Genomic DNA, 21,436 nt, shown 5'->3' with positions numbered 1-21,436 from the left:
TATTCTTCATTTTTTTTAATTAGTCATTTGCCTCAACATTCAGGACATGATACATGAAACCAGTAAAAAATAAAGCTTCAACCATTTGGAATGATTCAGACAAGCCAGAGGTATGCAATGGTGGAATGATTTACTCGTAGATCCAGTCCTGGGCACAGTTCGTGTATTCCACCACCTCCTCGGGTTTGAACCAAAGGTCAATCTCCTCCTGTGCACTTGATACCGAGTCACTGCCGTGGATGATGTTCCTGCGGAGAGCAGTTCAGTTATTACAAACCGGGTGCTGCCTTTACACAAGAGCACTTCTAAGCAGTTTTCAAAGGGGATAGGAACGTTGTATTGGGTTATCGAGCCCAGACTGGGGGCTTGAAGAGAGTTTGGACTGTCTCAATCAAACACCTCATGGGCCCGAAGCACATCACTTGAATTTGGCAGTCTGAGGGCACAGGATGGCTGGAGTGGGGAGTTTTACTCTACATTAATCACCTCCATGTAAAACACACGGCCACTGTGTATGGCAAGATCCCAGAATTAGCAAAGGAGATCAGGCACCAGTTAATTGGCTAGTGCTGAAGTCAGTCATGGAAGGAATGTTGGTCGATAGCAGGAGAACTCCCTGCTTGAATCGGGCCGTGAGATCTTTATCACCCATCCGAGCCCCAGGAACAGTCTCCCTTCGAGAGCCCTGAACAGACTGGGCACTGCCAAACTCCGAATGCCTCTTCTTCAGCAACATGGCAGCAGAGAGCCACGAGTGTGCTCCCCATCACTGCTTCCCTCAATTTATATGCAGTACAGTTCCCATTGCACTCACCTGCCAACCTGAATACAGAAATCACCACGAATGGTGCCAGGCTTAGAGTCGGCTGGATTGGTCTCACCCAGCATCACCCTGCCGGTCTTCACTACACTCAGACCTTCCCACACCTGCAACAGAGGGACAGACAGCAAAGTTTACACAATCCAGATCACCCACAGCCCCCTCGCATTATACCGAGAGTCTGACAACTGAGGCCTTTGACAAGAACGCATCCCCAAAGCCTTTCCACCATGTGCAAGGCACAAGTCAGGAGTGTGACGGAATACTCTCCACTTGCCTGGATGAATGCAGCTCCAACAACACAAGAAGCTCGATTAGCATCCAGGACAAGGCAGCCTGTTTGATTGGGACCCCATCTACCTCCTTAAACATTCACTCCCTCCACCATCAGCGTACCGTGGCTGCAGTGTGTACCATCTACAAGATGCACTGCAGTAACTCGCCAAGGCTGCTTCAGCAGCACATCCCAAACCTGTGACCTCTTCCACCTAGAAGGACAAGGGCAGCAGGTGCATGGGAACACCTGACATGGAAATAGATCACTGATCCTTCGTCACTGGGTCAAAATCCTGGAACTCCCTCCCTAACAGCACTGCGGGAGTACCTTCACCACACGGACTGCAGTGGTTCAAGAAGGCAGCTCACCACCACCTTCTCATGGGCAATTAGGGATGGGTAATAAATGCTGGCCTTGCCAGCGACGCCCAGATCCCATAAACAAATTTAAAAAAACCATCAAGACACTGCAGTGTGCCCCACACCTTCCGCCAGCGTTATTCCTCAGCCCATCCAACAGTGCTGGGTGCCCAGGGCAGTCTGCACGAGGCGTCCCATCACCATGAGCAGAAACTGCCCCTAATCCATGCTGTAAATGCAACTCCCGTACCCAATCTCCTGCCAAGGGAGCGGGTGCACCATGCCCAGTAGAAGTGGGATCGTTGAGAAGTTTTTCAGACTCCTGCAACACCCAAGAGATTCGATTCGCCCCACTGGCCCCAGCAGGGTCTGGCTCTATCCCAACACAAGCCAGAGACACAAGGGACAGCAAACTGACCAATTGTAACACGAAGGGCCTCACAATGCTGAGTCGCGTCCAGGGCTGAGATTGTAACTGCATGGTCTGTCCCTCACCCTTCAGTGACCCTCGGCCCTGCCACAGCCTCTCCTATCTCGCTCCGTTACTTGAAGAAAGCAACACAGAATTAAAGAGCCCAGGAGGAAAAAAAATATCCAAACGCCGCAGAACTCGCCACCCACAGCAAAACAGAACGACCAATTCACCAGCTTCTACTTAAAGCATTTGTCCTGCCCACCCACAGGGCATAAATGTATAGGATTAATCACTCGTCAAATCTGCCCTGTCTCCTTTACCCCACCCTTCCTCCCCCTGCCCTGTTCAACTCAAATTCACTGATCCACCAGCCAATCCCCGAGTCTGCCACCCCCACAGCCTCAAACACACACGACAACTGGCCCACTGCCCACCACATCTGGTCCAGACACATCACATCTGGCTCCTTCCCATGGACAAACCTCCCTTTATTCCAGAATCATACCACAGGACAGACAATCTCAAACTTCCTCAACTTTCACCTCAAGCACCATGACAAACTCAGACTGTTGGTTCAGCTCCCTCCCCCCAGCCTCACGTTCTACAACACCGCTCCCTCGCCTCGCTCCTACAACACCGCCCCCTTGCCTCTCCCCAGCCTCATCCTACAACACCGCCCCCCTCACCTCGTCCTACAACACCGCCCCCTCGCCTCGCCCCAGCCTCATCCTACAACACCGCCCCCCTCACCTCGTCCTACAACACCGCCCCCTCGCCTCTCCCCAGCCTCATCCTACAACACCGCCCCCTCGCCTCTCCCCAGCCTCACCCTACAACACCGCTCCCTCGCCTCTCCCCAGCCTCACATCCTACAACACCGCCCCTCGCCTCTCCCCAGCCTCACCCTACAACACCGCCCCCTCGCCTCACGTCCTACAACACCGCCCCCTCGCCTCCCCGCAGCCTCACGTCCTACAACACCGCCCCCTCGCCTCTCCCCAGCCTCTCCCTACAACACCGCCCCCTCGCCTCCCCCCAGCCTCACGTCCTACAAGACCGCCCGCCTCTCCCCAGCCTCACGTCCTACACCGCCCCTCGCCTCCCCAGCCTCACATCCTACAACACCGCCCCCTCGCCTCTCCCCAGCCTCGTCGTACAACACCGCCCCCTCGCCTCTCCCCAGCCGAGTCGTACAACACCGCCCCCTCGCCTCTCCCCAGCCTCGTCCTACAACACCGCCCCCTCGCCTCCCCCCAGCATCACGTCCTACAACACCGCCCCCTCGCCTCCCCCCAGCCTCGTCCTACAACACCGCCCCCTCGCCTCTCCCCAGCCTCGTCCTACAACACCGCCCCCTCGCCTCTCCCCAGCCTCGTCGTACAACACCGCCCCCTCGCCTCTCCCCAGCCGAGTCGTACAACACCGCCCCCTCGCCTCTCCCCAGCCTCGTCCTACAACACCGCCCCCTCGCCTCCCCCCAGCATCACGTCCTACAACACCGCCCCCTCGCCTCCCCCCAGCCTCGTCCTACAACACCGCCCCCTCGCCTCTCCCCAGCCTCGTCCTACACCGCCCCCTCGCCTCCCCAGCCTCGTCCTACCACACCGCCCCCTCGCCTCTCCCCAGCCTCGTCCTACCACACCGCCCCCTCGCCTCTCCCCAGCCTCACGTCCTACAACACCGCCCCCTCGCCTCTCCCTACAACACCGCCCCCTCGCCTCCCCCCAGCCTCACGTCCAACACCGCCCCCTCGCAGCCTCGTCCTACAACAGTGCCCCCTCGCCTCTCCCCAGCCTCACGTCCTACACCGCCCCCTCGCCTCTCCGCAGCCTCGCCTCCCCAGCCTCGTCCTACAACACCGCCCCCTCGCCTCCCCAGCCTCACGTCCTACAACACCACCCCCTCACCTCTCCCTACAACACCGCCCCCTCGCCTCCCCAGCCTCACGTCCTACAACACCGCCCCCTCGCCTCACCCTACACCTCCCCCCAGCCTCATCCTACAACACCTCCCCCCAGCCTCTCCCTACAACACCACCCCCTCGCCGCTCCCCAGCCTCACCCTACAACACCGCCCCCTCGCCCCCCAGCCTCATGCTACAACACCGCCCCCTCGCCTCTCCCCAGCCTCTCCCTACAACACCGCCCCCTCGCCTCTCCCCAGCCTCACCCTACAACACCGCCCCCTCGCCCCATCCTACAACACCGCCCCCTCGCCTCTCCCCAGCCTCACCCTAAAACACCGCCCCCTCGCCTCCCCCTACAACACCGCCCCCTCGCCTCTCCCCAGCCTCACGTCCTACAACACCGCCCCCTCGCCTCTCCGCAGCCTCGTCCTACAACACCGCCCCCTCGCCTCTCCCCAGCCTCGTCCTACACCACCCCCTCGCCTCTCCCCAGCCTCGTCCTACAACACCGCCCCCTCGCCTCTCCCCAGCCTCACGTCCTACAACACCGCCCTTCACCTCTCCCCAGCCTCACCCTACAACACCGCCCCCTCGCCTCTCCCCAGCCTCACCCTACAACACCGCCCCCTCGCCTCTCCCCAGCCTCACCCAACACCGCCCCCTCGCCTCCCCAGCCTCATCCTACAACACCGCCCCCCTCGCCTCTCCCCAGCCTCACGTCCTACAACACCGCCCCCTCGCCTCTCCGCAGCCTCGTCCTACAACACCGCCCCCTCGCCTCCCCAGCCTCACGTCCTACACCGCCCCCTCGCCTCTCCGCAGCCTCGTCCTACAACACTGCCCCCTCGCCTCCCCAGCCTCGTCCTACAACACCGCCCCCTCGCCTCTTCCCAGCCTCGTCCTACAACACCGCCCCCTCGCCTCTCCCCAGCCTCGTCCGACAACACCGCCCCCCTCGCCTCTCCCCAGCCTCACGTCCTACAACACCGCTCCCTCGCCTCCCCAGCCTCATCCTACAACACCGCCCCCTCGCCTCCCCCCAGCCTCACGTCCTACAACACCGCCCCCTCGCCTCTCCCCAGCCTCACCCTACAACACCGCCCCCTCGCCTCTCCCCAGCCTCACGTCCTACAACACCGCCCCCTCGCCTCACCCTACACCTCCCCCCAGCCTCATCCTACAACACCGCCCCCTCGCCTCCCCCCAGCCTCAGCCTACAACACCGCCCCCTCGCCCCCCAGCCTCATGCTACAACACCGCCCCCTCGCCTCTCCCCAGCCTCTCCCTACAACACCGCCCCCTCGCCTCTCCCCAGCCTCTCCCTACAACACCGCCCCCTCGCCTCCCCCCAGCCTCATCCTACAACACCGCCCCCTCGCCTCCCCCCAGCCTCTCCCTACAACACCGCCCCCTCGCCTCCCCCCAGCCTCTCCCTACAACACCGCCCCCTCGCCTCTCCCCAGCCTCACCCTAAAACACCGCCCCCTCGCCTCCCCCTACAACACCGCCCCCTCGCCTCTCCCCAGCCTCACGTCCTACAACACCGCCCCCTCACCTCCCCAGCCTCGTCCTACAACACCGCCCCCTCGCCTCTCCCCAGCCTCGTCCTACACCACCCCCTCGCCTCTCCCCAGCCTCGTCCTACAACACCGCCCCCTCGCCTCTCCCCAGCCTCACGTCCTACAACACCGCCCTTCACCTCTCCCCAGCCTCACCCTACAACACCACCCCCTCGCCTCTCCCCAGCCTCACCCTACAACACCACCCCCTCGCCTCTCCCCAGCCTCACCCAACACCGCCCCCTCGCCTCCCCAGCCTCATCCTACAACACCGCCCCCCTCGCCTCTCCCCAGCCTCACGTCCTACAACACCGCCCCCTCGCCTCTCCGCAGCCTCGTCCTACAACACCGCCCCCTCGCCTCCCCAGCCTCACGTCCTACACCGCCCCCTCGCCTCTCCGCAGCCTCGTCCTACAACACCGCCCCCTCGCCTCTTCCCAGCCTCGTCCTACAACACCGCCCCCTCGCCTCTTCCCAGCCTCGTCCTACAACACCGCCCCCTCGCCTCTCCCCAGCCTCGTCCGACAACACCGCCCCCTCGCCTCCCCCCAGCCTCATCCTACAACACCGCCCCCTCGCCTCCCCCCAGCCTCTCCCTACAACACCGCCCCCTCGCCACTCCCCAGCCTCACCCTAAAACACCGCCCCCTCGCCTCCCCCTACAACACCGCCCCCTCGCCTCTCCCCAGCCTCACGTCCTACAACACCGCCCCCTCGCCTCCCCAGCCTCGTCCTACAACACCGCCCCCTCGCCTCTCCCCAGCCTCGTCCTACACCACCCCCTCGCCTCTCCCCAGCCTCGTCCTACAACACCGCCCCCTCGCCTCTCCCCAGCCTCACGTCCTACAACACCGCCCTTCACCTCTCCCCAGCCTCACCCTACAACACCACCCCCTCACCTCTCCCCAGCCTCACCCAACACCGCCCCCTCGCCTCCCCAGCCTCATCCTACAACACCGCCCCCCTCGCCTCTCCCCAGCCTCACGTCCTACAACACCGCCCCCTCGCCTCTCCGCAGCCTCGTCCTACAACACCGCCCCCTCGCCTCCCCAGCCTCACGTCCTACACCGCCCCCTCGCCTCTCCGCAGCCTCGTCCTACAACACTGCCCCCTCGCCTCCCCAGCCTCGTCCTACAACACCGCCCCCTCGCCTCTTCCCAGCCTCACGTCCTACAACACCGCCCCCTCGCCTCTCCCCAGCCTCGTCCGACAACACCGCCCCCCTCGCCTCTCCCCAGCCTCACGTCCTACAACACCGCTCCCTCGCCTCCCCAGCCTCATCCTACAACACCGCCCCCTCGCCTCCCCCCGCCTCACGTCCTACAACACCGCCCCCTCGCCTCTCCCCAGCCTCACCCTACAACACCGCCCCCTCGCCTCTCCCCAGCCTCACGTCCTACAACACCGCCCCCTCGCCTCTCCCCAGCCTCTCCCTACAACACATCCCCCTCGCCTCATCCTACAACACCGCCCCCTCGCCTCTCCCCAGCCTCACATCCTACAACACCGCCCCCTCGCCTCTCCCCAGCCTCATGTCCTACAACTCCGACCCCTCACCTCTCCCCAGCCTCACCCTACAACACCGACCCCTCGCTTCTCCCCAGCCTCACCCTACAACACCGCCCCCTCGCCTCCCCCCAGCCTCACGTCCTACACCGCCCCCTCGCCTCCCCCCAGCCTCACCCTACAACACCGCCCCCTCGCCTCCCCCCAGCCTCACGTCCTACACCGCCCCCTCGCCTCCCCCCAGCCTCACGTCCTACACCGCCCCCTCGCCTCTCCCCAGCCTCACCCTACAACACCGACCCCTCGCCTCTCCCCAGCTGTTGATCTCCAGAGTCCCACGGCCGGCTCTCTGACACTCCAACCCCACCCCAGATCCACATCCACCGATCCTCAGTTCAGTACTTACCCAAAGACAACCTCCTTTCTCTCAGGCCTCACCCCGCCTTCCACCAAACCACTGAATCCAGTCATCAAAATACAGCATCATCTCAAACCTCCAATCAGCAGAACGCCCAGAGCTCACCAGCAAGACCAAAACCATCTGATTTGGCCCTGACCACAAACTGCCAGTTCCACCGTCCTCCCCAGACTGTCCACCGGCACTCAAAGTACAGTATCTAGTTTCAGGAGCTTCAAACCTCAAATTGGTTCCACAGCTTAAATCAGTTGTTCACTCACCATGGGAACAATGGGCCCCGAGCTCATGTACTTGATCAGATTGGGATAGAAAGGTTTGTCCGAAAGATCAGAGTAATGTTTCTCCAGCAGAGCAGTAGGAGCCTATAGGGAGAGAAGTCAAATTCCAGTCAGATTTGTAAATTACTGTTCCACATCAAGACAGTGTAGAGGGAGCTTTACTCTGTATCTAACCCGTGCTGTACCTGCCCTGGGAGTGTTTGCTGGGACAGTGTAGAGGAAGCTTTACTCTGTATCTAACCTGTGCCGTACCTGCCCTGGGAGTGTTTGATGGGACAGTGTAGAGGGAGCTTTACTCTGTATCTAACCCCTGCTGTACCTGCCCTGGGAGTGTTTGGTGGGACATCTGCTGTATGTTGCCCAGAGCAGGTACAGCACGGGTTAGATACAAACAGGGAAGCCATTCTAACTGAGCACTGATGTCCCTCGTTAAAGACCTGCAATGGAAGGTTTCAGCTGCTCCTACACAGGCCATTACTCTGATCTATTCCACTGCACAGCACGGCCTGGAATACTCACCAACGCAGCTACTGAACCCGGCAGTTTCAAATACAGGGTAAGTAGGTTTATTTGATTTTCCAATCATGCTCTAGAATGAATTGCCCATCTAACACTTCCACTAACACCCTGCGAAGGTTCTCCACAGCCCGTTACCCCCCGTTCCCCAGCCGGTGTCCGAATCACCCGCAGGTACAGCAGCAGCTCATAACTAATTGCAAGAGGGCAGTGTGACATTGAAGGTTTTGCCCAATCGCAATGTTAAGCTCACAGCCAGCACTTCAGTTTTCAGGAACGAAGCACGTTAAACTAGAACCACTTCAAGGTCAACGAGCTGGGTGTGTCGCTCGCATTAACCTGCTGGGTGGTGGCGTGACTCTCACACTCACCTGAAGGAATTTCATGGCAACCAGTTTAAACCCCTTCTGCTCGAAGCGTTTGATGACCTCTCCCACGATGCCCCTCTGGACGCCATCCGGCTTCACAGCGATGAAGGTTCGTTCCTTGTTCCCAGACATGCTTCTGGAAGATTTCACACACAGCACAGTATTAATGGGAGGAGTGTGGAATCTGGCCCTTCACCACGGCACAGTGCGCTGGGGAGTGTTTTAACTGGGCTTATTATACATCACCACCAACCTACACAGCAGGGACACTGCACACAACTCATCACCTGATTATTCCCAGAGTATCACTGCTCCGCAGGGAGTTTACTGTAGTCCAAATGGAGAGGATTGCAGATTCACAGCCAGCACACTTCACTGAAACCCTCGGTGCATCAGGTCAGGGACAGTGAGCACATCACACCTGTTATTCGATACGCTTCCTGCAGGAACCAGAGACTGTCAGCAGGGGCAAACACACCTGGAGTTGCAGGTTACCAGGGAGATACAGGAGCCACGCGTTCACACAGGGGCTGGCGAACGGAATTAGACCAGCGATTTCACCAGAACACAAAGGCACAGCACTCTGTACAGAAGGTTCAAACGGCACATGGGAACCCAGTAATCCCAAATCACACTGTATTAAAGGATTAACTCCATCTTGCACTCCTGGAATTATAGAAGGTTAAGGGGTGATTTAATTGAGGATTTTAGAATTTTGAAAGGAATTAATAGAATAGAGAAACTTTTACCGTTGGTGGGGCAATGCTCCCTCTTTTTTTTGGGTGCGCGGTCCATTCAGTTTCATGCATGTGCGAAACTTCCATTGAAAAAGCCGGTCCCGGGCTGTGCGGGACCAGCAGAGAAGCATCTTATAGGGAACATTGTGGTTGGTGGGGTGGGGCGCAGGGGGAGGACACTAGGACAAGGGGACAGAACCTTAAAATCAGAGCCAGGCCATTCAGGAGAGAAGTTAGGAAACACTTCACTCACTCCCACAAAAAGCAGTTGATACTTGCTCAATTAATAATTTTAAATCAGAGATGGATGGATTTTTGCTCGGCTAGGATATACAGCATAGAGCCAAGGCGAGTGGATAGACCTGGGATACAGATCAGCCATGATCTCAGTGAATGGCGGAACAGGCTCAAAGGGCTGAAAGGCCTCCTCCTGTTCCTACAAAGGGCAGCCAGTCATCTTTCCACCTGAAACATCACAGGATTCCTGCAGCTGGCTGCCATCCCACAATCTATTGTCTATTAGCTTTCCTAAACCACCTTAACACGAGACACCCAGACGACCCAGGGCTCACTGGGAAACAGCAAAAGGAGAACCTCAGCTCGCCATCTTGGGCACAGCACCTGGAGACCAGGCACCATCCCGATGGACAGGAACCAGATTCACAGGGCTATGAACAGGGAGAGTGGGACTAATGGATATTTCTTTCAAAGAGCCGGCACAGGCACAATGGGCCGAATGGCCTCCTGTGTTGACGGTGGACAGGCAATGGCAAACAGTCAAAGATCGCATGGATGAACTACAGAATTTGTTCATCCCTGTTTGACATAAAAATAAATCAAAAAAGGTGACTCAACCGTGGCTAACGAGGGAAATTAGGGATAGCATAAGATCCAAGGAGAAGACATATAAATTGGCCAGAAAAAGCAGCAAACCTGAGGATTGGGAGCAGTTTAGGATCGGGAGCAGTTTAGGATCCAGCAAAGGAGGACAAAGGGATTTATTAAGAGGGGGAAAATAGAATGAGTAAGCTTGCAGGGAACATAAAAACTGACTGTAAAAGCTTTTATAGATATGTGAAGAGAAAAAGATTGGTGAAGTCAAGCGTAGGTCCCTTGCAGTCAGAATCGGGGGAATTTATAATGGGGAACAAAGAAATGGCAGACCAACTAAATACATATTTTGGTTCTGTCTTCACAAAAGGATGACACAAATAACTTCCCAGAGATGTCAGGGAACATAGGGTCTAATGAGAGGGAGGAACTGAAAGAAATCAGTATTTGTAGGGAAATGGTGTTAGGGAAATTGATGGGATTGAAGGCCGATAAATCCCCAGGGCCTGATAATCTACATCCTAGGGTACTTAAGGAAGTGGCCCTAGAAATAGTAGATGCATTGCTGGTCATCTTCCAACATTCGATAGATTCTGGAAAAGTTCCCATGGATTGGAGGGTAGCTAATGTAACCCCACTATTTATAAAACGTGGTAGACAGAAAACGGGGAATTATAGACCGGTAAGCCTGACATCGGTAGTGGGGAAAATGCTAGAGTCCATTATAAAAGATGTAATAGCAGAGCACTTAGAAAAACAGTGACAGGATCGGACAAAGTCAACATGGATTTACAAAAGGTAAATCATGCTTGACTAATCTACTGGAATTTTTTGAGGATGTAACTGGTAAAATAGATAAGGGAGAACCAGTGGATGTGGTGTATTTGGACTTTCAGAAGGCTTTCGATAAGGTCCCGCATAAGAGATTAGTGTGTAAAGTTAAGGCACATGGGATTGGGGGCAAGGTACTGACTTGGATAAAGAACTGGTTGGCAGACAGGAAGCAAAGAGTTGGAATAAACGGCTCTTTTTCCGAGTGGAAGGCAGTGACTAGTGGGGTACCGCAGGGAATCGGTCCTAGGACCCCAGCTATTCACAATATATATTAATGATCTAGATTAGGGAACTAGATGTAATATCTCCAAGTTTGCAGACGACACAAAGCTGGGTGGGCGTGTGCTGTGAAGAGGATGCCGAGAAACTCCAGTACGATTTGGACAGGTTGGGTGATTGGGCAAAAGCATGGCAGATGCAATATAACGTGGATAAATGCGAGGTTATCCACTTTGGTGGCAAAAACAGGAAGGCAGATTATCTGAACGGCAATAGATTGGGAAAAGGGGAAGTACAACGAGACCTGGGTCTCCTTGTGCACCAGTCGCTGAAGGTAAGCATGCAGGTGCAGCAGGCGGTTAAGGCGGCAAATGGTATGTTGGCCTTCGTAGCGAGAGGATTCAAGTACAGGAGCAAGGATGTCTTGCTGCAGTTGTACAGGGCCTTGGTGAGACCACACCTTGAGTATTGTGTGCAATTTTGGTCGCCTTATCTGAAGAAGGATGTTCTTGCCATGGAGGGAGTGCAGCGAAGATTCACCAGGCTGATACCTGGGATGGCAGGAATGACGTATGAGCAGAGATTGGGTCGATTAGGTTTATACTCACTGGAGTTTAGAAGGAGAGAGGATCTGATTGAAACTTACAAAATTCTAACAGGACTAGACAAACTAGATGCAGGAAGGATGTTCCCGATGGTCAGGGAGTCCAGAACCAGGGGTCACAGTCTAAGGATAAGGGGTAAGCCATTTAGAACTGAGATGAGGAGGAATTTCTTCACCCAGAGAGTGGTGAACCTGTGGAATTCTCTGCCACAGAGGGCAGTTGAGGCCAATCCATTAAATATATTCAAGAAGGAGTTGGATATATTTCTTAAGGCTAAAGGGATCAAGGGATATGGGGAGAAGGCAAGGACAGGGTACTGAATTTGGATGATCTGCCATGATCTCATTGAATGGCAGAGCAGGCTCGAGGGGCCGAATGGCCGACTCTTGCTCCTATCTTCTATGTTTCTATCATCCTTGCTGGTTCAAGATCCTGGAACTCCTGACCTAACAACACCCTGGGAACATCTTCACCACATGGACACATGAGAGCAAGAGACTCCCCACTGCCCCGGGAACAGACAACAGGCCAGGAGCAAGCCCCACCCACCCCAAGCCCCACCCCTGGGCCCAAGCCCCACCTACCCCAAGCCTCTCCCCTGGGCACAAGCCCCGCCCCTGGCCACAAGCCCCCCGGCGCTGTCTCTCCCCAGCCCGGGAGGAAGTGAATCGGGAGCCTTGCCGGGCTGGAGTGAGTTGTTGGATGAAGCGGCCTCGTCCTAGTCCCGGGCCTATACTCACGGTCCCGTTGCTCCAGTCTTCGCTCCGCCGGTTAAGAGCGTGTGGTCTTGTCGTTCCGCCTTATATAGTGGCCCAGCCGCGGCCACTCCCGGGCCTGGGGGGGACCGGACAATCCAACCCGCCTGGACCAACCGGGGGAGACGGCCACGATAACCCGCGTCTCCCATCGTGAATACAACAGGCGGCCCATCGCTCAGTGACCGGTACAGCCTGTGGCTCGCTCTCTGTGTGGCTCGGATTATTATTACAGCTGGAATCCCCCCCCCCCCCGGCCTGCTGTAGTGGTAGCGCCCGCCCGGCCCCGCCCCGCCCCCTGCCCTCTGCCCCGGAAGCGCACGGCCCGAGCTCGAGCCCGGCACAGAGCGCGGGATGGCGGCGCGGCCCAGCTCCGGGCCCAGGCCCAGGAAGCGGCGGCAGGCGGTGGTGCAGCGGCCCGAGGAGGAGGAGGAGGAAGCGGCGGAGCGGCGGCTGGAGGAGCTGGTGTTTGGCGGCCAGGCGGCGCTGCTGGAGAAGCTGCAGGTAGCCGGGGCTTGGCGGCGGCATCTCCCCACAGGAAAGCTCGGGGCCTGGCCAGGCGGCCGGGAATCTGGGCCCGAATCTCCCCGCCAACCCCTCGCCATCCCCGGGACCACTGCAGAAAGTCACAGAAATTTACGGCACAGAAGGAGGCCATTCGGCCCATCGTGTCTGTGTTGGCCGAAAGAGCTCTCCAGCCTAATCCCACTTCCCAGCTCTGGGTCCGTAGCCCTGCAGGCTCCGGCACTTCAAGTACATATCCAAGTACTGTTTAAATGTGATGAGTGTTTCTGCCTCTCCCACCCGTTCAGGCAGTGAGTTCCAGACCCCCACCACCCTCTGGGTGAAAAAAGTTCTCCTCAACTCCCCTCTAATCCTTTCACCATTGACTTTAAATCTAAACGAAATATAAACTAAAGGGTACAATTTCACAGCGGGTGCGCGGTCAGAGAGACCCGGGGGTGTATGTGCACAAACCCTTGAAGGTAGTTAAAAAAAACTTATGGGATCCTCGGCGCAAGGAAGTTATGATGAACCTTTATAAAACACTGGTTCGACCGCAGCTGGAGTATTGTGTCCAATTCTGGGCATCGCACTTTAGGAAGGACGTGAAGGCCTTAGAGAGGGCGCAGAGAAGATTTACGAGAATGGTTCCAGGGATGAGGGACTTCAGTTACGTGGATAGACTGGAGAAGCTGGGGTTGTTCTCCTTAGAGCAGAGAATGTTGAGAGGAGATTTGATAGAGGTGTTCAAAATCATGAGGGGTTTGGACAGAGAGTAGAGAGAGAGAAACTGGTCCCATTGGTGGAAGGGTCGAGAACCAGAAAAACAGAGTTAAGGTGATTGGCAAAAGAACCAAAGGCGACGTGAGGAAAAACCTTTTTACGCAGCGAGTGGTTAGAATCTGGAATGCACTGGGTGGTGGGGGCAGATTCAATCACGGCTTTCAAAAGGGAATTGGATAAGTATCTGAAAGAAAGAAATTTGCAGGGCTACGGGGGAAGGGTGGGGGAGTGGGACTAGCTGAAGTGCTCCTGGAGAGAGCCAGCATGGACTCGATGGGCTGAATGGCCTCCTGTGCTTTAACCATTTTATGATATCCCAAGCACCATCAGGGTCATTTGACAGGGTCCTTTCAAAGACCATCCCAGTGCAGTAAGTCAATAAACTTGGTCCTAGGGCCATGGGAAGGGGAAAAGGCCAGGCCACAAAAGGCAAAATATCATCCTGCGAAGAAAGCATTGCCAAGTACTTCACAGATCATTCATCTCGTATCCCAAATACTATTAATGTCAAATACTATTTTTTAACTTCCCAAAAGATTATTTCTTGGTGACATAATGGATTTGCATTCTAGTTAGACTATAGGATAAGTAGAATATAAATATAGAACATTTCCAATGGTGTTCAATTTATTTAATGCAAATATGCCCCATGTCACCAAATGGCCTCCTTTTGTGCTGTAACCATTCTATGATTCTCTGCCCCCTGGTTATTGACCTCTCTGCTAAGGGAAATATGTTCTTCCTATCCACGCTATCTAGTCCCCCCAATTAAGTCTCCTCTCGGCCTCCTCTGTTCCAAAGAAAACAGACCCAGCCTATCCAACCTTTCCTCATAGCTAAAATTCTCCAGTCCCGGAAACATCCTTGTAAATCTCCCCTGCACCCTCTCTAGTGCAATCACATCCTTCCTGTAATGTGGTGACCAGAACTGTACACAGTATTATAGCAAAATACTGCAGATGCTGGAAATCCGAAATAACAACAGAAAATGCTGGAAAAACTCAGCAGGCCAGGCAACATCCGTGGAGAGAAATTAGAGTCGACGTTTCAGGTCTAACCCTTTTTCAAAAGGGATTGACCTGAAACGTCGATTCTAATTTCTCTCCACAGATGTTGCCTGGCCTGCTGAGTTTTTCCAGCATTTTCTGTTGTACACAGTATTCTAGCTGTTGCCTAACTAGTGTTTTATACAGTTTATAAGCATAACCTCCCTGCTCTTATATTCTATGCCACGGCCAATAAAGGAAAGTATCCCCTATGCACCTTATCTACCTGTCCTGCTACCTTCAGGGACCTGTGGACATGCACTCCAAGGTTCCTCTGTTACTCTACACTTCTCAGTATCCTACCTTGCCTTGTTAGCCCTCCCCAAATGCATTACCTGACACTTCTCCGGATTGAATTCCATTTGCCACTTTTCTACCCACCTGACCAGTCCATTGTTATCTTCCTGCAGTCTACAACTTTCTTCCTCACTATCAACCACATGACCAATTTTAGGCTAACTTAGAAAATGATTTCCTTTTATCCATCATAATATTGCTACTCTTGCACCCAACCGTTTCAGGATCCACCTCCCTGATATCCATCTCCTTAGCAAAGTCCAATGCAAAGTACTTATTAAATACATCAGACATCTTTTGATCAGCTAAAAATTGACCATCCTCTCCTCTCGGGCACCACTTCGCTTTTAACAAATTCTCTTTTTAATGATAGACTTGCAAAATACTTCACTGTTCCTTTTGATGTATTTTGAACTTTTCCCTTCATGCTACTTAGATTTCCTTATCCTGCTCTTAACCACCTTTCTTATTTATTCATAATCTTTTAAATTATTCTTGTACTCATTGGCCCTCTGCTCGCTCTCTCTGGGTGGTCTCTGTCTGTCTCTCTGGAGCAGCGCTCTCCAGGGGAGTCTCTCTTTTTGAGGTAGTGTCAGTTTGTATCGGTCTATCGGGGTCTCTTTCTCCTCCCCCCCCCCCCCCCCCCGTGTTTTCTGGGGGGGGTGTCTCCTCTCTCTCGGTCGCTTTCGCTGTGGGGGTGGTTTTTCTCTCAGTCTCTGCAATTCTCTCTCTTGTCTCTCTCTCGGGGTCTCTGTCTGTCTTTCTCTCTCAGTCTTCATTGCACTGCCGAGCAGAGGGAGGGGGAAAGGCTCCTGTCTGGGGTTTTCTATCCATGTTAATGTCTGGTTAATAATAGCAACAACAACTTGCATTTATATAGCATCTTCAGTGTAGTAAAATGTCCCAAGGTGCTTCACAGGAGCGATTATCAAACAAAATTTGACACCGAGCCGCATAAGGAGATATTTGGGCAGATGACCAAAAGCTTGGTCAGAGAGATAGGTTTTAAGGAGCATCCTAAAGGAGGAGAGAGAGGCGGAGAGGTTTAGGGAGGGAATTCCAGAGCCTGGGGCCCCGGCAGCTGAAGGCACAGCCAACAATGGTGGAGCGATTAAAATGGGGGATTCGCAAGAGGCCAGAATTGGAGGAGTGCAGATATCTGGGCTGGGGGGGGGCGGGGTGTTTGTAGGGCTGGAGGAGGTTACAGAGATAGGGAGGGGCGAGGCCATGGAGGGATTTGAAAACAAGGAAGAGAATTTTAAAATCGAGGCGTTGCCGGACCGGGAGCCAGTGTAGGTCAGCGAGCCCAAGAGGTGATGGCAAACCTGCCAAACTATCACGCAGGTAGAGAGGGGAAATGCATGCGCGTGTGGCTATTACCCATATTTCAGGCAGGAGCCGTGATGCCAGGTTCCAGCAGCTGATTGTGCTGGCACTTTACAACCAGCCTCTGACAGTCACCAACATTTACACAGGACAGTCAGTGTTGTGGTTACTGGCCCTGCTTTAAGTAGTTCTGCGGCCCCACAGACTGATCCCTGTGATGTTGCTCCAAGGCTGGTTATATGTGGCTAAACACAAACGCTTCTTTTCATGAGAATTGTTTGGGAAACTCCTGTCTCTTAAGCATTTCTCCAGCGCCTTTCACGACCTCCGGACGTCCCAAAACGCTTTACAGCCAATGACGTACGTTTGAAGTGCAGTCACTGTTGCAATGTTGGAAACGCGGCAGCTAATTTGCGCACAGCAAGCTCCCACAAACCGCAATAAATAACCAGATAATCTGTTTTCGTGATGTTGGTTGAGGGATAAATATTGGCCAGGACACCGGGGATAACTCCCCTGCTCTTCTTCGAAATAGTACCATGGGGGTCTTTTATATCCACCTGAGAGAGCAGACGGGGCCTCGGTTTAACGTCTCATCTGAAAGATGGCACCTCAGACAGTGCGGCACTCCCTCAGTACTGCACTGGAGTGTCAGCCTAGATTTTGTGCTCAAGTCTCTGGAGTGGGACTTGAACCCAGAGCCTTCGGACTCCGAGACGAGGGAGTTACCCACCAAGCCATGGCTGACACTATTGGCAATTGTTGACCTGTGATGCGTTTCTATCACCTTTTTCTTCTCTCTCTCTCTGCAGCCGGCACAGGAGCGGAATTTGGGCGGGACCTTGCTGGATGATGACTCCAGTGACTCTGAAGTGGAAAATGAAGCCAAGTCCAGTTTCCCCCCACCCAAGAAAGCAGCGTGGGTGGATGAAGAGGATGAAGTTGAAGAGCTGTAAGTGGGATCGCTATGTGGCTGTGCATGTTGGGTGTAAGGGGCCCTTGGGGCAGCCTAACTGTGCCGGGTATCTGTGTGTTTGGGTCACGACCAGTTTCTCTTCCCCCACCATACCCCCTGAAAAAAATATTTAAGGAAATAGTTTTCTTGATGTTTTAGTGAATGGTTATGTGCTATTACACAGGAACAGGAGTAGGCCATTCGGCCCCTCGACCCTGCTCCGCCATTCAATGCGATCATGGCTGATCATCCAAACTCAGTACCCTGTCCCTGCTTTCTCCCCATATCCCTTGATCCCTTTAGCCTTAAGAAATATATCCAACTCCTTCTTGAATATATTTAATGAATTGGCCTCCAATGCCTTCTGTGGTAGAGAATTCCACAGGTTCACCACTGCCTGGGTGAAGAAATTCCTCCTCATCTCAGTCCTAAATGGCTTACCCCTTATCCTTAGACTGTGACCCCTGGTTCTGGACTCCCCGGCCATCGGGAACATCCTTCCTGCATCTAGTCTGTCCAGTCCTGTTAGAATTTTATAAGTTTCAATGAGATCCCCTCTCATTCTTCTAAACTCCAGCAAGTATAAGCCCAATCGACCCAATCTCTCCTCATACGTCATTCCTGCCATCCCAGGTATCAGCCTGGTGAATCTTCGCTGAACTCCTTCCATGGCAAGAACTTCCTTCCTCAGATAAGGCGACCAAAACTGCACACAATACTCAAGGTGTGGTCTCACCAAGGCTGATCTGTATCTTAAAGTCATCTACCCACCTTGGTTCCATAATCCTTAACACCCTTACCCAACAAACAGCTATCCATCTCGGTTTTGAAATTTCCAATTGACCCCCAGCCACCACAGCTTTTTTGGGGGAGAGAGTTCCAGATTTCCACCACCCTTTGTGTGAAGAAGTGCTTCCTGACATCACCCCTGAACGGCCTGGCTCTAATTTTAAAATTACACCCCCTTGTCCTGGACTCCCCCCACCAGAGGAATAGTTTCTCTCTAGCCTTTAATTATCTTAAGCACCACAATTGGCTCACCCCTAAACTACAGGGTTGGGCTCAGCCTCTCTCGTTTCTGCTGCTTTTGCTGCTGTTTTACTCCTCCGAATTCTGCCATTCTCTTTCCAATTTTCTGTTCACTCAATGGGGTACGGGAAGTGAGCGGGAGAGTTGGGTTTGACTGTGAACATATGAGAAGACAGACAGGAAAGGACCAGCTGGTCCATTGAGCCAGTCCCAAACAGTTGTGTGTGGGCTGGAATTGGACCTGGGTCCCAGAGGTAATCAGCCGGTGTCTGATCCACACTGAGTGCCGGGAGGTGGTTAACTAACCCGCCCCGCTCCAGACAGGGCTAAGGGGGAAGGGGGTGATGAACGCCTGTGGCGGGGTGGGGAGTGGGACCCTCGATGGAGGAAATGCCATCAGAAGGTGGATGAGCTAATCCTTTAATTAGCCAGTGGCGCCCACATCCTGCAAGGGGTGACCCAGTCACAGTACGCAACAGGCCAATGGATGAGTGACCATGGACAGTCCCAAACACAAGATAAGAAATAGGAGCAGGAGTAGTCCATTCGGCCCCTCGAGCCTGCTCCCTCATTCAGTAAGTTCATGGCTGATCTTCGACCTCAACTCCACTTTCCCGTCCTATCTCAGGTCACCAGCCCAGGGTTCAGGTCCCTGCCTTAGAGGTGTGGAGAACAGTCCCAGGTGCTCCACGATAGTCGACCAGCGATGATGAAGATGATGCCTAATCCAGTGTACCACCCAGTTCCACTTTGTCACCTGTTGCGAGAATGGGCTCCCTCCTGTGTTCGCCCCTCTCATTGTGATCATCAGTGACTAATAAATCCCCTTAATCTCCATTAGCACTTTGGATTAAATACCATCCATCCCTGGAGACTCTTTGTTTGAGCCCTTCATGACTGTCTGGGACTTGCTTCCCAGTTATATCAGTGTGATTCATTGTGCTTGTGGTATCTCCCTTTATGAATACTTGGAGTGCGTAATCATTCAGAATATTAACCCCTGTTTCAGCCTGTTTGCCTCTATTATGGTCCTCATCCCTGCTCTGTTGAAATACTGAGAATGAGTTGCTGTTACCTTGAGAGTTTGCCGCTGTGCTTTTCCCCAGCTCTCTCTCCTCGCTCTCTGCCCCTCTCTGATCACCCCTTTACCAAGATTCATCGAGGTCCTTCTCCACCCTTGGCTTCTGATTAATTTCTTCATTCATTTAGTGCCATGCTTATTTAGTCTGCACTGACTGTGCAGGATAAATACTTCGAGAACCAGTCAGCACTATGTTTTCAAAAGTGTCTCACTTGTCCTCTATTGAAATGCTATTCAGCAACCCCCCCCCCCCCCCCCCCCAATCAATTAACTTAACTGTTCCCTCATTTCTTTCAAATTAGCTTTTTAAAAATGATAGACCTGGTTGTGTTGTGTGGGGTAGAGTTAATGCCGGAAGGATGAGCAGCTTGAATAAAGGAGACTATGAAGGTATGAGAGCGGAATTGAGTAGAGTGGATTGGGAAAATAGATTAAAGGGTAAGACGATACATGATCAGTGGTGTACATTTAAGGAGTTATTTTACAACTTCCAAAAAAAAAATATTCCACTGAGAAGAGAAGGGTGTAAAAGAAAAGACAGCCATCCGTGGCTAAGTAAAGAAATTAAGGATAGTATTCGACTAAAAACAAGGGCATATAAGATAGCCAAATCTAGTGGGAGGATAGAGGATTGGGAAAACTTTAAAAGACAGCAAAAAATAACAAAAAGATTGATTAAGAAAGGGAAGGTAGATTATAAAAGTAAATTAGCAAAAAATATAAAAACAGATAGTAAGAGTTTTTATAGTTATATAAAAAGAAAAAGGGTGGCTAAAGTAAATGTTGGTCCCTTAAAGGATGAGACCGGGAAATTAATGGTGGGAAATATGGAGATGGCAAAAACACTGAATGAATATTTTTTATCAGTCTTTACAGTAGAAGACACTAAGAATATCCCAACACTGGACAAACAGGGGGCTAAAGGGGGGGAGGAGCTAAACACGATCAAAATCACTAAGGAAGTGGTACTCGGTAAAATAATGGGACTCAAGGCGGATAAATCACCTGGACCTGATGGCTTACATCCTAGGGTCTTGAGGGAAGTGGCGGTAGGGATTGTGGATGCATTGGTAATAATTTTCCAAAACTCCCTGGACTCGGCAAAGGTCCCGGCAGACTGGAAAACTGCAAATGTAACACCCTTATTTAAAAAGGGCAGTAGACAGAAGGCTGGAAACTCTAGACCGGTTAGCCTAACATCTGTGGTAGGTAAAATTTTGGAGTCCATTATTAAGGAGACAGTAACAGGACATTTGGATAATCATAATTTAATAGACAAAGTCAGCATGGTTTTATGAAGGGGAAGTCATGTTTGACAAATTTGCTGGAGTTCTTTGAGGAAGTAACGTATAGGGTGGATAAAGGGGAACCAGTGGACGTAGTGTATTTAGACTTCCAAAAGGCATTTGACAAGGTGCCACACAGAAGATTATTGCTTAAGATAAAAAATCACGGGATTGGGGGTAATATTCTGGCATGGATAGAGGATTGGCTATCTAACAGAAGGCAGAGAGTTGGGATAAATGGTTCATTCTCAGACTGGCAATCAGTAACTAGTGGTGTTCCGCAGGGGCCAGTGCTGGGTCCCCAACTCTTTACAATCTATATTAACGATTTGGAGGAGGGGACCGAGTGTAACATATCAAAGTTTGCAGATGATACTAAGATGGGAGGGAAAGTAGTGAGTGAGGAGGACATAAAAAAAACCTGCAAGGGGACATAGACAGGCTAAGTAAGTGGGCAGAGATTTGGCAGATGGAATACAATACTGGAAAGTGTGAGGTTATGCACTTTGGCAGGAAAAATCATAGAGCAAGTTATTATCTTAATGGCAAGAAACTGGAAAGTACTGAAGTACAAAGGGATCTGGGGGTCCTGGTGCACGAAACTCAAAAGGTTAGTATGCAGGTGCAGCAAGTGATTAAGAAGGCCAATGGAATGTTGGCTTTCATTTCTAGGGGGATAGAATATAAAAATAGGGAGGTATTGCTTCAGTTGCACAAGGTATTGGT

General features: G+C 53.2%; 2 protein-coding genes across 2 annotated transcripts in view; one reads left to right on the top strand and one right to left on the bottom strand.

Annotated features, from left to right (window-relative positions):
* On the bottom strand, nucleotides 1–12,538 carry LOC147102988 (nucleoside diphosphate kinase). The gene is made up of 5 exons (XM_085963997.1): nucleotides 12,389–12,538; nucleotides 8,426–8,558; nucleotides 7,521–7,622; nucleotides 815–927; nucleotides 1–248 (listed from the first exon to the last, which is right to left on the bottom strand). Exons 2-5 carry the CDS (start codon nucleotides 8,552–8,554, stop codon nucleotides 131–133), a joined length of 462 nt encoding a protein of 153 aa, XP_085820123.1. The 5' UTR covers nucleotides 8,555–8,558; nucleotides 12,389–12,538; the 3' UTR covers nucleotides 1–130.
* Nucleotides 12,539–12,720: 182 nt separating this feature from the next.
* The window catches only part of utp18 (UTP18 small subunit processome component), a 35,021-nt gene continuing 26,305 nt past the window's right edge, over nucleotides 12,721–21,436 (top strand). The window contains exons 1-2 of the mRNA XM_085963996.1: nucleotides 12,721–12,907; nucleotides 17,172–17,311. Of these exons, the coding sequence (XP_085820122.1) occupies nucleotides 12,758–12,907; nucleotides 17,172–17,311 (290 nt within the window). The 5' untranslated portion in view covers nucleotides 12,721–12,757. The remainder of the gene's footprint in view (nucleotides 12,908–17,171; nucleotides 17,312–21,436) is intronic.

This window comes from Somniosus microcephalus, chromosome 21 (assembly GCF_052327205.1).
Source record: "Somniosus microcephalus isolate GS21.2 chromosome 21, FLI_Smic_1.0, whole genome shotgun sequence".
In the NCBI taxonomy this organism is placed as follows: domain Eukaryota; kingdom Metazoa; phylum Chordata; class Chondrichthyes; order Squaliformes; family Somniosidae; genus Somniosus; species Somniosus microcephalus.
Note: the sequence above shows the minus strand (reverse complement) of the source record. Positions and strands in the feature narration are given on the sequence as shown.

What these genes read in the sequence shown, in the direction of transcription:
- LOC147102988 (XM_085963997.1), bottom strand. Translation starts at nt 8,554, where the DNA reads ATGTCTGGGAACAAGGAACGAACCTTCATCGCTGTGAAGCCGGATGGC. An exon ending in TTGCCATGAAATTCCTTCAG is followed by an intron (nt 7,623 to 8,425) that starts GTGAGTGTGAGA and finishes CTCTCCCTATAG; the next exon opens with GCTCCTACTGCTCTGCTGGA. An exon ending in CGGGGCCCATTGTTCCCATG is followed by an intron (nt 928 to 7,520) that starts GTGAGTGAACAA and finishes CCTCTGTTGCAG; the next exon opens with GTGTGGGAAGGTCTGAGTGT.